Source organism: Myotis myotis, unplaced genomic scaffold (assembly GCF_014108235.1).
Source record: "Myotis myotis isolate mMyoMyo1 unplaced genomic scaffold, mMyoMyo1.p scaffold_m19_p_2, whole genome shotgun sequence".
In the NCBI taxonomy this organism is placed as follows: Eukaryota; Metazoa; Chordata; class Mammalia; order Chiroptera; family Vespertilionidae; genus Myotis; species Myotis myotis.
In genome coordinates, this window is record NW_023416324.1 from 11861647 (window position 1) to 11874503 (window position 12857).

A 12857-nucleotide genomic window follows, 5' to 3' on the forward strand; every position below is an offset into this window, starting at 1 on the left:
TCTCTCCTAAGAGGATCCATGGTCATGGTGAAGGCGTGGGTCCTCCAGCAGGGGATGGATGGCAGGGTAGGTGCAGATACACATTATCGCCATTTACTAAGTGCCTACTGTGTGCCACCGGCTCCATGTATGTGTATCTCTCTTAGTCAGCCTATGTGCTGGCACTGTTCTCTCTACTTTACAGACAAAGAAACTGAGGTATGAGACCACTTGGCCATGTCTGACCACCAAGTGACCGAGCTGCCCACTGAACCCAGGCTCGTTGTAGCCCAGGCTCTTGACCAACGGGCTACATGCTTTTCCACTTCTAGAATGTGGGGCCCAACAGCACTTGTCTGGCCTGGTGTAACTGATGGAGGAGACCATGGAGAATGGATTCTTTGGAGATCCACGGGAACCCTGGGCATGCCAGGGGCGGGCGCGGCCCTGTCACACATGCACGGTCAGCAATGCCAGCATTTACGGAGCCTGTTCTGGGTCCTGTGGTGGACAAGCCCGGGGCTGCTGAAATGACGGAGCCCAAGCCCTGCCCTGAGCGTCCCCAGTCTGGTAGGTGAAGTCCGGAGGACTTAGGTAGACAGCCCTCGGCAGTGCGAGGTCAATGGCAGTGGAGGGACGCAGCCATGAGAGCCGGAGGTGCTGAGAACTCAGTGATGGGTCTTCAAGCTTTGGAGAACAGGGGGAAGGAGGGATTTCCAGGTGGGGTAATGGAGGGAGGTCCTTGTGTCCTAAGTGGGGATCCCAGGTGCCAGCTGCTGGGTAAGGAAAGGGCCTGGAGGAAAGCTGACCCGTTCTGCCCAGCCTGAGCTAGGCTGCTCACCTTGAACGTGTACCAGGGTGAAGGCCTCCGCCGAGCCCACCCTATTGGTGACCTGACAGCGGTAGCGGCCTGAGTCCTCGGGAGCCACCGACTCAAAGTGTAGCATCTCGTTCCTGGCCGTCGCCCTCCCGGGGAGGCTACCACCCACGCGGCTCCACTGGAAGGTGAGTGGCGGCGTCCCATGAGCCAGGCACTGGAGCTGCACCGCCTCCCCTGCCCTCACCGAAGTGTGCTCCGGGTCCGTGGTGGCGTATGGTGGGCCTGGGGAAAGGGGACGCAGAGGTGGGGAGAGGGGAAGAACAGAGGTCAGATGGGAGCAGGAGACTTGCCAAAGAACCAAGGACACTGAATGGTGAGCCCCAAGGACTGGGGATAAGGGAACCAAAGGTCCCAGGAGGGAATGTGGGCTTTAGGCGAGAGGAGGCTCTGGGGGGCCGAGGTGCATGGGACCTTCTGGAGGGGGTTCTGTCCAGGGTGTAGCCTGGTGGCGGGGCGGGGCTCAGACCTGCATGCGGTACAGACAGTGGCCCAAGGAGGGCAGGTGAGTGCCTTACTCTCCACATGCAGGAGGATGGTGGCCTCTGCATGTCCGGCAGGGCTGGTGGCGTTGCAGATGTACTGGCCCGAGTCCTGCTGGGCTACCCGGGGGATGATCAGTGTGTCACCTTCCAGCCTGTGCTGCCAGGGCAGTGGGGAGCGCAGCTTAGACCAGTGGATGGTGGGCTTCGGGCTGCCTGTGAAGCAGAGTAGAAGGTAGCAGAGGTCACTGGGCTACCTCAGGGTCCAGCTGGGAGTAGGGATGGTGAGGAGAAGACCTGAGTGGTCCTGCCCCTTCACGGGAGGCACTAAGTGGGCACCTCAGCCATCACTAGGAGATGCAGCAGCATGACACCATCTTCAGATTTCTTGTGGCTAAAATTCAAGCCCCAGGCACCACTGCTCTGCCTGCCCCGTGTGCCAGCCCCCGTCCACACCTGTGGCTGAGCAGCGCAGGGTGGCCGTGTGTCCGGCTTCCACAGTCAACTCAACTTCTTCAACCTGGACCTGTGGGGCCCCCGGGGTCACGTTGCCCGTGTCCACAATCACCTCCACCCGCTTCTGTGCCGTGCCCAGCGCATTCTGAGCGAGGCATACGTAGGTACCCGCGTCTGACGGTTTAGCTGATGAAATCTGGAAGAAAGCAAGGAGGCTGGTCATGAGAGAGGACCTTGGCATCAGCCCCACTCTGCCTTGGCTTTACCTCTTTCCTCTACCCTTCCTTTTGTTTTTAGCTTTCCTGTTTGACTGGCTGCTTGAGAGCTAACACTCAAGACATCCTATTGGTCCGTCTATCCATTCACCCATTAAACCGCCCACCTATTCATCCATCTACCCACCTCCCCACCCATCCAACCCCTACCCTCTCTTCTTACCTCCCTCCCTCCCTCCCTCCCTCCCTCCTTCCTTCCTTTTTTCTTCCCACCCATCTTCCAATCTACCCACTATCCACCTATCCCATTCCTCCCTTTCTCTCTCTATCCATTCATCACCCGATTGCCCATCCAACGTTCTTCACTCCAAGCATCTGTTCAAGGATGGGCCCTGACTGGGCCTCAGACAGAGATAAAACAGCCCAGGCCTCTGGCCAGGGGAAGCCACGCCTCACCTGCAGCATCGTGTGGCTGTCCACGAACCCAAACATCTGCTGCTCCAAGTTGGTGGGGGTGCCGATCCGAGTCCAGCGAGCAGAAGAGCGGGGCTCCCCAGCACTGACACATTCCAGGGTGATGGCCTTCCCCACTTTCACCCGCACAGGGCCCTCGGGGAGCACAGACACCGTAGGCGGCCCTGCCCAGAGGAATAACCGCTGATCCACCTGCAGGCTCTGTTGGTCACACTGTCACCACCCCTTCTCAGGAACTACCATGTGGGTACTTGTCTCCCCACTGCACAATGTGGAAACTGAGGTTCAGAGAGGTAGAGTGCCCGAGAGGGAAGCAGTGGCAGAGGTAGGATTTAAACCTGGAGGCTCTGAGCTTGGAATCGGGGCGGAAACAGGAAGGCAGAGCCCGTGGGGTCGACGCCCCTCACCATGGACACTGAGGTTTACGACGCTCTGGGCCACGCCGTAGGCATTGGAGGCCACGCAGCGGTAGGCACCGTGGTTGCTGGGCCGGGTGCCCACAATGGTGATGATGGAGCCATTGGGGCTGATCTGGACGTTGTCTGTGGGGTTGGCATTGGGGAGGGTATGGTCAGTGAGGGTGTCCCATGCCTGGGTGCTGTCAGTAGGTGTACCTCTGCCCCACGCCCCTGACACCTCCAGCCTGGGTGTCCAGCTCACAGGGTCACAGACGGCAAATGAAAGAGTCCTTGCAGACTCCTGGGTCCAGGCCGGAGGCCCCAGAAGAGAAGGGCCTTACCCAGGGTCACACAGTGAGTTTGGTGCCATCCTCAGCCTCTGCCCACCCACAGTGGTGATCACTATACATTGATACCCGCCTCCAGCCCCACCCACCCCACCCAACTCACCCTCCAGCTCTTGGTTACGAAACTTCCACTCAATGCTGATGGGGGCTGCCCCGTCGTGAATGAGGCACTTGAAGCTGGCATCCTGGCCCTGCTGCACGGTGCTGCTGGGCGGGTCGATGGAGATGACAGGGCTATTAAGGCCTGGGGGATGGGGGCATGGAGGGCCGGGCTCAGCAGGGCTGGGTTGGCTCAACCCCGCTGCCTCAGCTCCAGCCTCCCCTCTTTCCCCTGCCACGGCCTCTGCCACACTCACGGTAGGAGGAGCCCGCTGCTCTAGGTGGGACAGTGACTGTGAAGGAGGCCTCCTGCTCAGGGCCTGCACCGCCCGCTACGCGGCAAACGTACTCGCCGGAATCGGCTGGGGAGATGTTGTGAAGCCGTAGCTGGGAGCCGTGGGTCTGTCGGAGCGAGGATGGGGCAGCCATCAGGCCAAAGACTTGGACGGGGCAAGTCCCCAGGCCTGGCTGTGCCCGTGCCCGGGAGTTCTTCCTTGGGGCTCAGGGCTCCAGCTGATACAGGTGAGCTTCATTCACAGAGTCCTACATGTCCAACCCCCCACTTTACAGAGGAGGAAACTGGCTCAGGAAACAGCTCAGCAGCAGAGCCACGAAAAAAACTGGGTGTCGACACTGGTGAACTCTTCCCCCCAAAAGTACTTTCTCCCCTGGGGCGCTCACACTGGCCAGGGTTTGCATGAGGTTTGGGGTGCAGAAGGCCAACTGCAGGTCAAACCCTGCCTGCCTGGAACCACCCCACCCTGGTCCCTATACCTGGTGCTGGGCGGGGAGGCTGCCCCCACGCTTGTACCATGTGACCTGGGCGTGGGCCTGCCCGGGAACCACACAGTTCAGGTCCAGGGTCTGTCCTTCAGCCACATGGGAGGAGGAGGCATCGATGTAGATGGGCTGGGCCAGTCCTGGGGCTGTGGGCACAATGGGTGGGTGAGAAAGGCCAGGCTCCTAGGGTGAAGGCAGGGACCTAAAGTGGTCCTCCTGGAGGCAGAGTGACTGCCATGGCTGCGCGCCATTGACCTAAGAGGGGTCTCCATTCCCTGGGGGCCAAGATGCCACGGTGAGACTCAGCGTTAGACCCCGGTGGCTGGGAGCAGCTGGAGGACCTCCAGGGAGCCCCGAGCCAGAGCCCTGCGGGAGAGGAGGGAGGAGCAAGGCCAGAAAGGGCCCCCTACTGGCCAGGGCCCCACCACCGCCCACTGCTAGGGTCACTCACCGGGAATGGGGTCTGGGCTGGAGGCCTGAATTGTGACCTGGACAGAAGTCCCCAGGATGTCTGAGCCGCTGGTCACTTGACAGGAGTACTCGCCAGAGTCAGCGGGGGACACCTGGTTCAGCCTCAGCAGGGGGCCATGGACCTGGCCGAGGTTGGGGTGAGAGTGGGGGTGAGCTGGGGGCCAGTGGCCAAGGCCTTCAGACATCCAAGTCCTCTGGAACCTGCACCCCAGGACTGCCATATGCAGTTATACGGGCCGCGTCCTGACAAAAGCAACCCCCTTTGACATCAGACATTGTAGAGTATGTTTATTATGACATTTTTTTCTGGGAGGAGGAGTAAGAGCTGCCCTCTTAATTCCCACCAAGGTGCTGGGGGGCCAAGAGTGGCACGCAGGGTTCTTGACCTCCTGACACCCAGTGATCTTGGGGCCACCTTCCCTCCGGGCTGGATTCCGGCAGGATTGCCTGAGCAGGGGGTGGGGTGGGGAGTGCCACCCCCCGCTTTCTCCAGCCCCCTTACCTGGTGCCCGGCGGGAAGGCTGCTCCCTCGCCTGTGCCATGTGACCTGGGCGTGGGGCTGCCCAGGCACCACACATTTCAGATCCAGGGTCTGCCCTTCAGCCACGTGGGAGGAGGAGGTTTCGATTCGAATGGGTGGGACTCTGCCTGGGGCTGGGGCACAAGTAGAGGTCAGTGAACTGGGACTCCCCAGGCGCCCCCCCCCCCACCCCGTCCCGTGCCCTCAGTCCCAGCCCCGGTTTCCCAGATGTTCAGACCAGAGACCATAGGGATTCCCCCTTCCCCATTCTCCTGAGGCCGGGGGCAGCTAGGCTAGTCTAATGGGTAGAGGTGCCTCATTTTCCCAGCCCCACCCCAGACACTGGTCCCCCACCTCCTCCTGCGCTTCACTGACAGCCAGGACTCGGGGCTCAGGGCTCAGGGCCAGGCATCTCCCCACAAATCACTGATGTTTCCTAAACATGAGTCGTGTGTGGCTAAGAACTCAGACTCTGTGGCCAGACTGCCTGGGTTCAAAACCCAGCTCTGCCATGAGTTCTGTGACCTTAGGAAAGGTACTTCACTTCTCTGTGCCTCAGTTTCCCCATCCGTAAAACGGAGAGAGCAAGCATACCTACCTCCACGCATCACTGTAAGGATGAAATGAGTTAATATGTAAATATAACATTACTTATGCTGTATCATGTCTATTACTCAGCAACTCATGTACTGTTATCATGATGTCTGCCACAGCCACATGTTCCCCTGTGTTACATTTTCCTTTTGATTGATTCATTTTAAAAAAACCCTTTCATACTTAGCTCCGTGACAGGCAATAATTTCCATGAAATCATGACAGGTTTGATGTGCTGCTGTTTTCCCCCTAATATACCACTATTAATATAGAAGATGTCTATTAGGGTGTCACCTCAAATCACCCTCACATGCCCCCTGCGTTCCCTACAGGTGCACTGCCAGTCTTTAGGGAACTCAGGTAATTGTTGCAAGAGCTCGACTGTCTCCACTTTACAGATGAGGAAAGTGAAACGCAGAGAGGAGAGGACTGTGTAACATCTCAGGGTGTGGACAGAGGAGCTGGGACCCAGGCCCACGTATGCCAGGCTCCAAAGTCTCTGCTCTAGGGGCCCAGAGCTGCACCCCACTTGACCTCTGCCTGCTGGTCCCCCCACCTCTTTTTCTAGCCTCCCGGCACCACAGTAGGGACTCTTACCAGAGACAGGAACAGCACTGGAACCAGAGGCCTCAACGGTGACCATGATCGAGGCCTCCAGGGAGCCAGAGCTGCTCACCACGCGGCACATGTACTCGCCGGAGTCCGCGGGGGACAACTGGTACAGCCGCAGCCGTGAGCCATGAGCCTGAGCAGGGACAGGACAGGGAGACAGAGGAGCAGACATGGCCATCGGAACCCTTGAAGGATGGTGCCAAGGAGGCAACTGCATCCCACAGGGTCTCCCAGGCCTCCTTGCTGGGCAGAGGTTAGGGAGCAGACCCCGATCCAGGGCCTCCAGACCCAGCAGCCCTCCCACCAATTCCTGCCCCCAAACTCCCGTACCTGGTGGTGAGCTGGGAGGCTGCCCCCACGCTTGTGCCACGTGACCTGGGCGTGGGCCTGTCCAGGGACCACACAGTTCAGATCCAGGGTCTGCCCTTCGGCCACGTGTGAAGATGATGACTCAATTCTGATGGGCACGGCTCCCGCAGGGGCTGGGGGCACAGAAACACCAAGTCGGGGCTTTGGGCATAGTCAGACTGGGGAACAGCTGGGTTGATAGACACACCTCAGCCATAGAAGCTCCCACCCCCAAGGTAATAGTGATACAGTTTACACTTACTAAGCACTTACAGTGTGCCGGGCACTGCTCTAAGCACTTTCCGGATGTTAACTCATTCAGTCCTCACAAAATTCATAAACTTTCTTCGATGACAGAAATGTCCTATTACCTGCACTGCCCAGTACAGTGGCTACTAGCTATACTCATGTGGCCACCAAGCACTTGACATGTAGGCTAGGAATTTGAAATTTTAAAGAATTTAACTGCCACATGTGGCTGGCAGCACCGTTGAGACAGCTCTACGAGGCCGGCCTGAGCAATATGCCCATTTCACTGCAGAGGAAACAGGCTGGGGGAGGAGAATAACTCACGCAAGTCCCTTCGTGGTACAGGCCGGATTCAAACCCAGGCGTCTTTCTGCAGGGCCCGTCCTCCCCAGGGCCCTGTAACCTGTGTCTCCTGGTCCCTTCCAGGGTCTCCATCAGACTCACCGGAGGGGTTGCCAGCACTGGGGGAGACCGAGACCCTGATGGAAGCCTCCCGGGCATCGATGTTGTTGTTCGCCCGGCACACGTACTCGCCCGAGTCGGCCACGGACATCTGATACAGCCGCAGGAGGGAGCCGTGGGCCTGGAGGGTAGATGGGGAAGGAGGGAGAGAGGAAGTGGAGGGGCCAAAGGATCACGGACTGGGCCAGGCCTCTTCCCAGGCCTCCCTCGTCAGACCTCTGAGGCGACCCTCTGTCTACCCGGGCAGCAGGGAGGACTGCCCCAGGATTGCCAGCTAATGCTTCGGGGTCTTTGCCCCACGGCCGTCCGTGCGCCCACCCAGGAGGCGAGGTTCCACCCCCTCGGCCACGTTCCACTCTGTACCTGGTGTCGGGCAGGAAGGTGGCCCCCACGCTTGTACCACGTGATAATGGCCTGGGGCTGCCCAGCGACCACGCAGTTCAGATCCAAGGTCTGCCCTTCGACCACTGTGGGGGATGAGGACTCGATCCTGATTGGTGGGGAGACACTGGGCACTGGGGACAGAGAAGGTCAGATGTAGCCAGTCAGCCAACACTGACGGCGCCAGAAACCTCCCCCTGCCCCCACTTCCTGGACCCCTGCCTGTGTGTTCTCACCATGGGAGGAGCTGCTGCCCTGGATGGTGACGATCAGCGAGGTTTCCTGGGAGCTGGCGCCGTTACTGACATGACACACGTACTCGCCTGAGTCGGCTGGCGTCACCTCAGGGATCCGTAGCCGGGAGCCCACGATCTGAAGGGGAGCAAGTGTCAGTGGGTGAGAGCAGCATCTCCATGTCTTGGGCACTGCTTCTGCCGGGCCTGGACTCTGGGAGCACCCCTGCCTTGCCTGGGGCCAGCTCTCAGCCAGCCTCCTTCAGAACTCCCTCAGCCGCCTTCCTGAGGCTCTGGGCGGGGGAGCACAGTGCCTCTAGCCCAGCCGTGGGCAAACTACGGCCCGGATCCAGTCCGTTTGAAATGAATAAAACTACTGAAATAAAAGACCATACCCTTTTATGTAATGATGTTTACTTTGAATTTATATTAGTTCACACAAACACTCCATCCACGCTTTTGTTCCGGCCCTCCAGTCCAGTTTAAGAACCCATTGTGGCCCTCGAGTCAAAAAGTTTGCCCACCCCTGCTCTAGCCTTTGTACTGTTCCACTGAGGCCCATCCTAGTGACTCCAGAGCGCCCTGCTGTGGCTCCGGTTACACTGCTGTCAGCTGGCACATCTGCCTCACCCTGTAGCCTGTGAGCTCCCTGAGGGCAGGCACCTGTCTCCTTCCTTAGGGCCAGGTACAGGACTTGGCCTGGAGCAAGTTCTCAGGGAAGTGGAGTGAGTGACTCATAGAATGTTCTGCTAAAACATGGGATTCAACTGAGGTCAGAGAGGCTTATCTCCATATCCTCAACACTGGTCGAGGGCCCACACAGCAAGAACAGCCGGTGTTTGTTGAATGACTAAACGAGCACAGAGGAGGTGCTGAGAGCCCCTCCTGATTCCCATCAGGGCCAGTGCGCTCAGCTTTTGCCCTCCCTGCCCGCTGGTTGGTACCTGGTGCCGCCTGGGTAGGCTGCCTCCACGCTTGTACCAGGTGATGGTGTGGGGGGCTTGGCTGGCCACCAGGCAGTTGAGGTCCAGGGTATGTCCATGGGCCAGGGAGGACGAGGAGGACTCGATGCGGACGGGGTACACCACACTCTGGGCTGGGAGGGGGGACGGGAGGCAGGGTGTGGAGCCGCTGAGGTGGAGAGGCCCGAGCAGCCGCACACCACTTTCCGTGACCTCTGAGGTACTCACAGTGGGAGGGACTAAGGCGCTGCTGGATGGTGACGAGGACTGAGGCTTCCTGGGGGCCCGAGCTGCTGGCCACACGGCAGACGTATTCTCCAGAGTCGGCTGGAGTCACCTGGGGCAGCCACAGCCTGGAACCATGCACCTGAGGACAGGAGGAGGCAGGCTCAGAGCTGGGCACTGGGGCTCGCAGCCAGGCTCCTGCTCCCTTTTCTGGCCCCTCCCAGCCTGCTCCCCGCCCCCAACCCCTCCGCCCCCAGCTTGAGGGGAGCTCTTCCAGGGAGAATCTCCATTCATGACTGTTCAATTCCCCGTCCCAGTGTGAGGACTGGGTCCCGCAGGAAGAGGGGGACCGGCATCTGCTGATGTGCTACAGGGAGGTGAAGTAGTCGGTTTGAGCCATGTGGCAGATGAGGACCCTGAGGATCGGGAAGTCAAATGATTGGCCTCAAGTTACACAGCAGGCCAGAGGCAGAGAGCAGCATCGGCACTTGAATGTGCCTGAATTCAAAACTATGGTCCTTATTCTGTAGTCACAAGGGTCCTTCAGGCCCCTTAGTAGCTCCCTGCCGCCTACCTGGTGCCGGGTAGGAAGGCTGCCCCCACGCTTGTGCCACGTGATCTGGGCGTGGGCCTGCCCAGTGACCAGGCAGTTCAGATCCAGGTTCTGCCCTTCTGCCACGTGTGAGGAGGAGGACTCAATCCGGATTGGGAGGGTGACTCCAAGCGCTGGGGACAGAGAGCAGAGGGTCAATCCCTGGCTGGGACGGGAGGAGGAAGTGTGGTGAGTGAAGGGAGGGGCTTTGGTCCCGTGAGTTCCTGCCATTGCTAGAGTGGAAGCCTCTGCTGGCTGGGCCGCAGCCTTTCCATTCCAGCCCTCCCGCTCCCCCCACCGCCCTCGCCAAGTACCACTCACCAGGCACAGAGCTGACAGACTCAATGGTGACCCGGACAGAGGCCTCCAGGGGCACCGGGCCCCCCACCACACGGCACACATACTCGCCCGAGTCAGCTGGGGACACCTGGTGTAGTCTCAGCTGTGAGCCGTGGGTCTGGCGGAAACGGAGGTGAGGTCAGCAGGGGGCTCCGTGAGACCCCTGCACTAAAACATGCTTCTCTCTCTGACCCCTGAGGCCTGGCCATCAGCTCTATCCTGCTTAGGGGTGGGGAAGAGAGGTCTCGTCCCAGGGTGGCCAGGAGGAGCCATGGTGAACTGGGCAAGCACCAATACCACATCCCATCAATTCTGGGACATACTTTCTGACGTCGCTGATGTCCCGGTGCGTCTTTTACAGTGAATAATTTTACAGTTAAATGGCAGCTTTTTTTCCCTTAGAGACACATAAAATAATGGCGCATCTTGCAATCAATGGCATCCTAAATTCTATAAAATACATGAATAATAACAGCTAATGGAATTACCGTAAAAACACTCTCTGTGTGCCAGTGCTCTGAGCACTTTGCATAAACATTAATTCACTCCATCCTAAGACAACTGTGTAAGGTAGGGGCTATTACCATTTAACAGGGGCTGAAACTATGGCACAGGGAGGTTAAGTAACAAGCCCAAGGTCACAAGCTAGTAAGCGGTGGAAGCAGCATTCACGCTGAGGTCCAAGAGTCTGGGCTCTACCCTGCACTCTACACCTGCGCAATGGGGCCCACGGCTTCCCCGGTCTCAGAGGAGCCCCCGGCCCTCACCACCCAGGGGCCTCCCTCCTGTCTCCTCATTGGCCCATCCATTCTCGAGTCCTATACCTGGTGCCGGGCAGGGAGGCTGCCCCCGCGCTTATGCCATGTGACCTGGGCATGGGCCTGCCCGGGCACCACGCAGTTCAGGTCCAGGGTCTGCCCTTCAGCCACGTGGGAGGAGGAGGACTCGATACGGATGGGCTGGGTGCCAACAGGAGCTGGGGGAGAAGGTCCGTGGGTCACTCCAGTTCTCTGCAGCTGCCCGTCTATTCCCTTTTTCTGTCCCAGCCCAGCCTGGTGGCCCTACTCACGGTAAGCAAAGTTGGCCCCCTGGGTGCTGGTTACTGTGACTGTGATGGAGGCCTCCACACCATTGTTGGCCCGGCAAACATACTCGCCTGCGTCAGCTGGTGACGCCTGGAAGATGTAGAGGCGGGAGCCGCGGACCTGGGCAGCATGGGCAGGGGTGTGAGGAGGGCTTCCCAGAACCCAGCAGATGCCCCCCTGCCCACCCTTTCCCCGTTCCTCTGAGCTGGGAACTGCCAGCCCCTCAGCTCAGAGGCCAGGATGCCTGCCACCCAACTGTCCATGGCTCAGCCCAGCTGACCCCCTCCCACCTTCCTGCTGCTATTATGTACCTGGTGCCGGGCGGGGAGGCTGCCACCACGCTTGTACCACGTGACCGGGGCATGGGCCTGCCCTGCCACCACACAGCTCAGGTCCAGGGTTTGCCCCTCGGCCACTGTGGAGGATGAGGACTCAATCCTGACAGGAGGGACGGGTCCTGGGGCTGTGGGGAGAGGGGTGAGGGTAGTAGTAGATGCTACCAGAAGAGAGGGCAAGAGCTGTCCACCCTGGAGACAAGCTCGGCCTTGTCTTCTGAGGCCAGGCCCGTGTTTGGGGGGCTTGATGTCCTCAGCTAAGCAACCCTGGGGGAAGGGCCGGGGCACAGGCAGAGCCTTGCAGAGTGGAGTGAGGAAGTGGGAGGGTGAAGATGGTTGAGGCTGGGAGAGAGGATGAGGAGGCAGCAGCAGAAACATGAGGAGTGATGTGGCCAAAGAGTGATGGAAAGATGGTGGGTAACTCAGAGAAGTGGAGTCTGCCTGGGCCAGGCCGCGGCCAGCTCCAACGTGAGCCTCCTGCCCCGAGTCACAACAGGAGTCCCTAGGACTCAGCACCTTGGGAGGCTCTCGACCTCCTCCAGCTGGCCCTGACATTGGCAGCCACTCACCCGGAAGGGAGCCAGCGCTGGAGTCCGAGGCCTTGATAGTGACGAGGACAGAGGTCTCCAAGGGCCCAGAGCCAAGGACGACGCGGCACACGTACTCGCCAGAGTCTGCTGGGGACACCTGGTACAGCCGCAGCAGCGAGCCGTGCGTCTGAATGCAAACAGGGAGGGTTGGGAGGGAGCCAGAGCGGCCCAATCCAGGCCCTCCAGCAGGCTGGCCCTGGGGGCTGCTGTACCTGGTGCCGGGCGGGGAGGCTGTCCCCACGCCTGTGCCATGTGACCTGGGCGTGGGCCTGCCCGGGCACCACGCAGTTCAGATCCAGGTTCTGCCCTTCAGCCACGTGGGAGGACTCGGACTCGATATGGATGGGCTGGGTACTGCCCCGACCAGGGGACCCACCAGGAGCTGGGGCACAGAGAGGCTGGTCAGATGGGAGACCCGTCTGGGGCTGGGACCTGCTCCTCAGCATGGCCAGCCAGGCCCCTCTTTCCCTCCCAACCGCCAACTCAAGAGTTCAAGGTCCATTTGCCCACAGCCCCTAGGCCAAAAGATGCAGGCTATGCCACAACCCCTTTCTGTCGTGTTTGCTGTTTTCCTAGCATATGGTGGTGGTATGGTCCTCATTTCAGAGGAGGAAACTGAGGCCCAAAAGGTAAAATGACCAGTTCAGAGCTGATAAGGGGTAGTGCTAGGATTTGAACCCACGTCAGCCTGATTCCCTACTCATTGTTCCACCCTGATTCCGCTGCTTACTGCTGAGCTCTGAAAACAATAG

General features: G+C 59.5%; 1 protein-coding gene across 12 annotated transcripts in view; it reads right to left on the minus strand.

Moving 5' to 3' along the window:
- The window catches only part of HSPG2 (heparan sulfate proteoglycan 2), a 100269-nt gene that overhangs the window by 14028 nt on the left and 73384 nt on the right, over nt 1–12857 (minus strand). For 11 of the 12 annotated variants that reach the window (XM_036348424.1, XM_036348423.1, XM_036348422.1 and 8 more), the window contains 24 exons: nt 12318–12487; nt 12085–12232; nt 11492–11643; nt 11165–11300; nt 10920–11071; nt 10078–10213; nt 9739–9890; nt 9168–9306; nt 8922–9073; nt 7981–8116; nt 7727–7878; nt 7346–7484; nt 6635–6786; nt 6290–6437; nt 5081–5232; nt 4559–4700; nt 4102–4253; nt 3585–3729; nt 3332–3472; nt 2891–3025; nt 2466–2647; nt 1795–1990; nt 1375–1554; nt 821–1081 (listed from right to left, as the gene is read on the minus strand). In XM_036348424.1, the coding sequence (XP_036204317.1) occupies nt 821–1081; nt 1375–1554; nt 1795–1990; nt 2466–2647; nt 2891–3025; nt 3332–3472; nt 3585–3729; nt 4102–4253; nt 4559–4700; nt 5081–5232; nt 6290–6437; nt 6635–6786; nt 7346–7484; nt 7727–7878; nt 7981–8116; nt 8922–9073; nt 9168–9306; nt 9739–9890; nt 10078–10213; nt 10920–11071; nt 11165–11300; nt 11492–11643; nt 12085–12232; nt 12318–12487 (3750 nt within the window). The remainder of the gene's footprint in view (nt 1–820; nt 1082–1374; nt 1555–1794; nt 1991–2465; nt 2648–2890; nt 3026–3331; nt 3473–3584; nt 3730–4101; nt 4254–4558; nt 4701–5080; nt 5233–6289; nt 6438–6634; nt 6787–7345; nt 7485–7726; nt 7879–7980; nt 8117–8921; nt 9074–9167; nt 9307–9738; nt 9891–10077; nt 10214–10919; nt 11072–11164; nt 11301–11491; nt 11644–12084; nt 12233–12317; nt 12488–12857) is intronic. The other variant, XM_036348418.1, reaches the window with a different exon arrangement.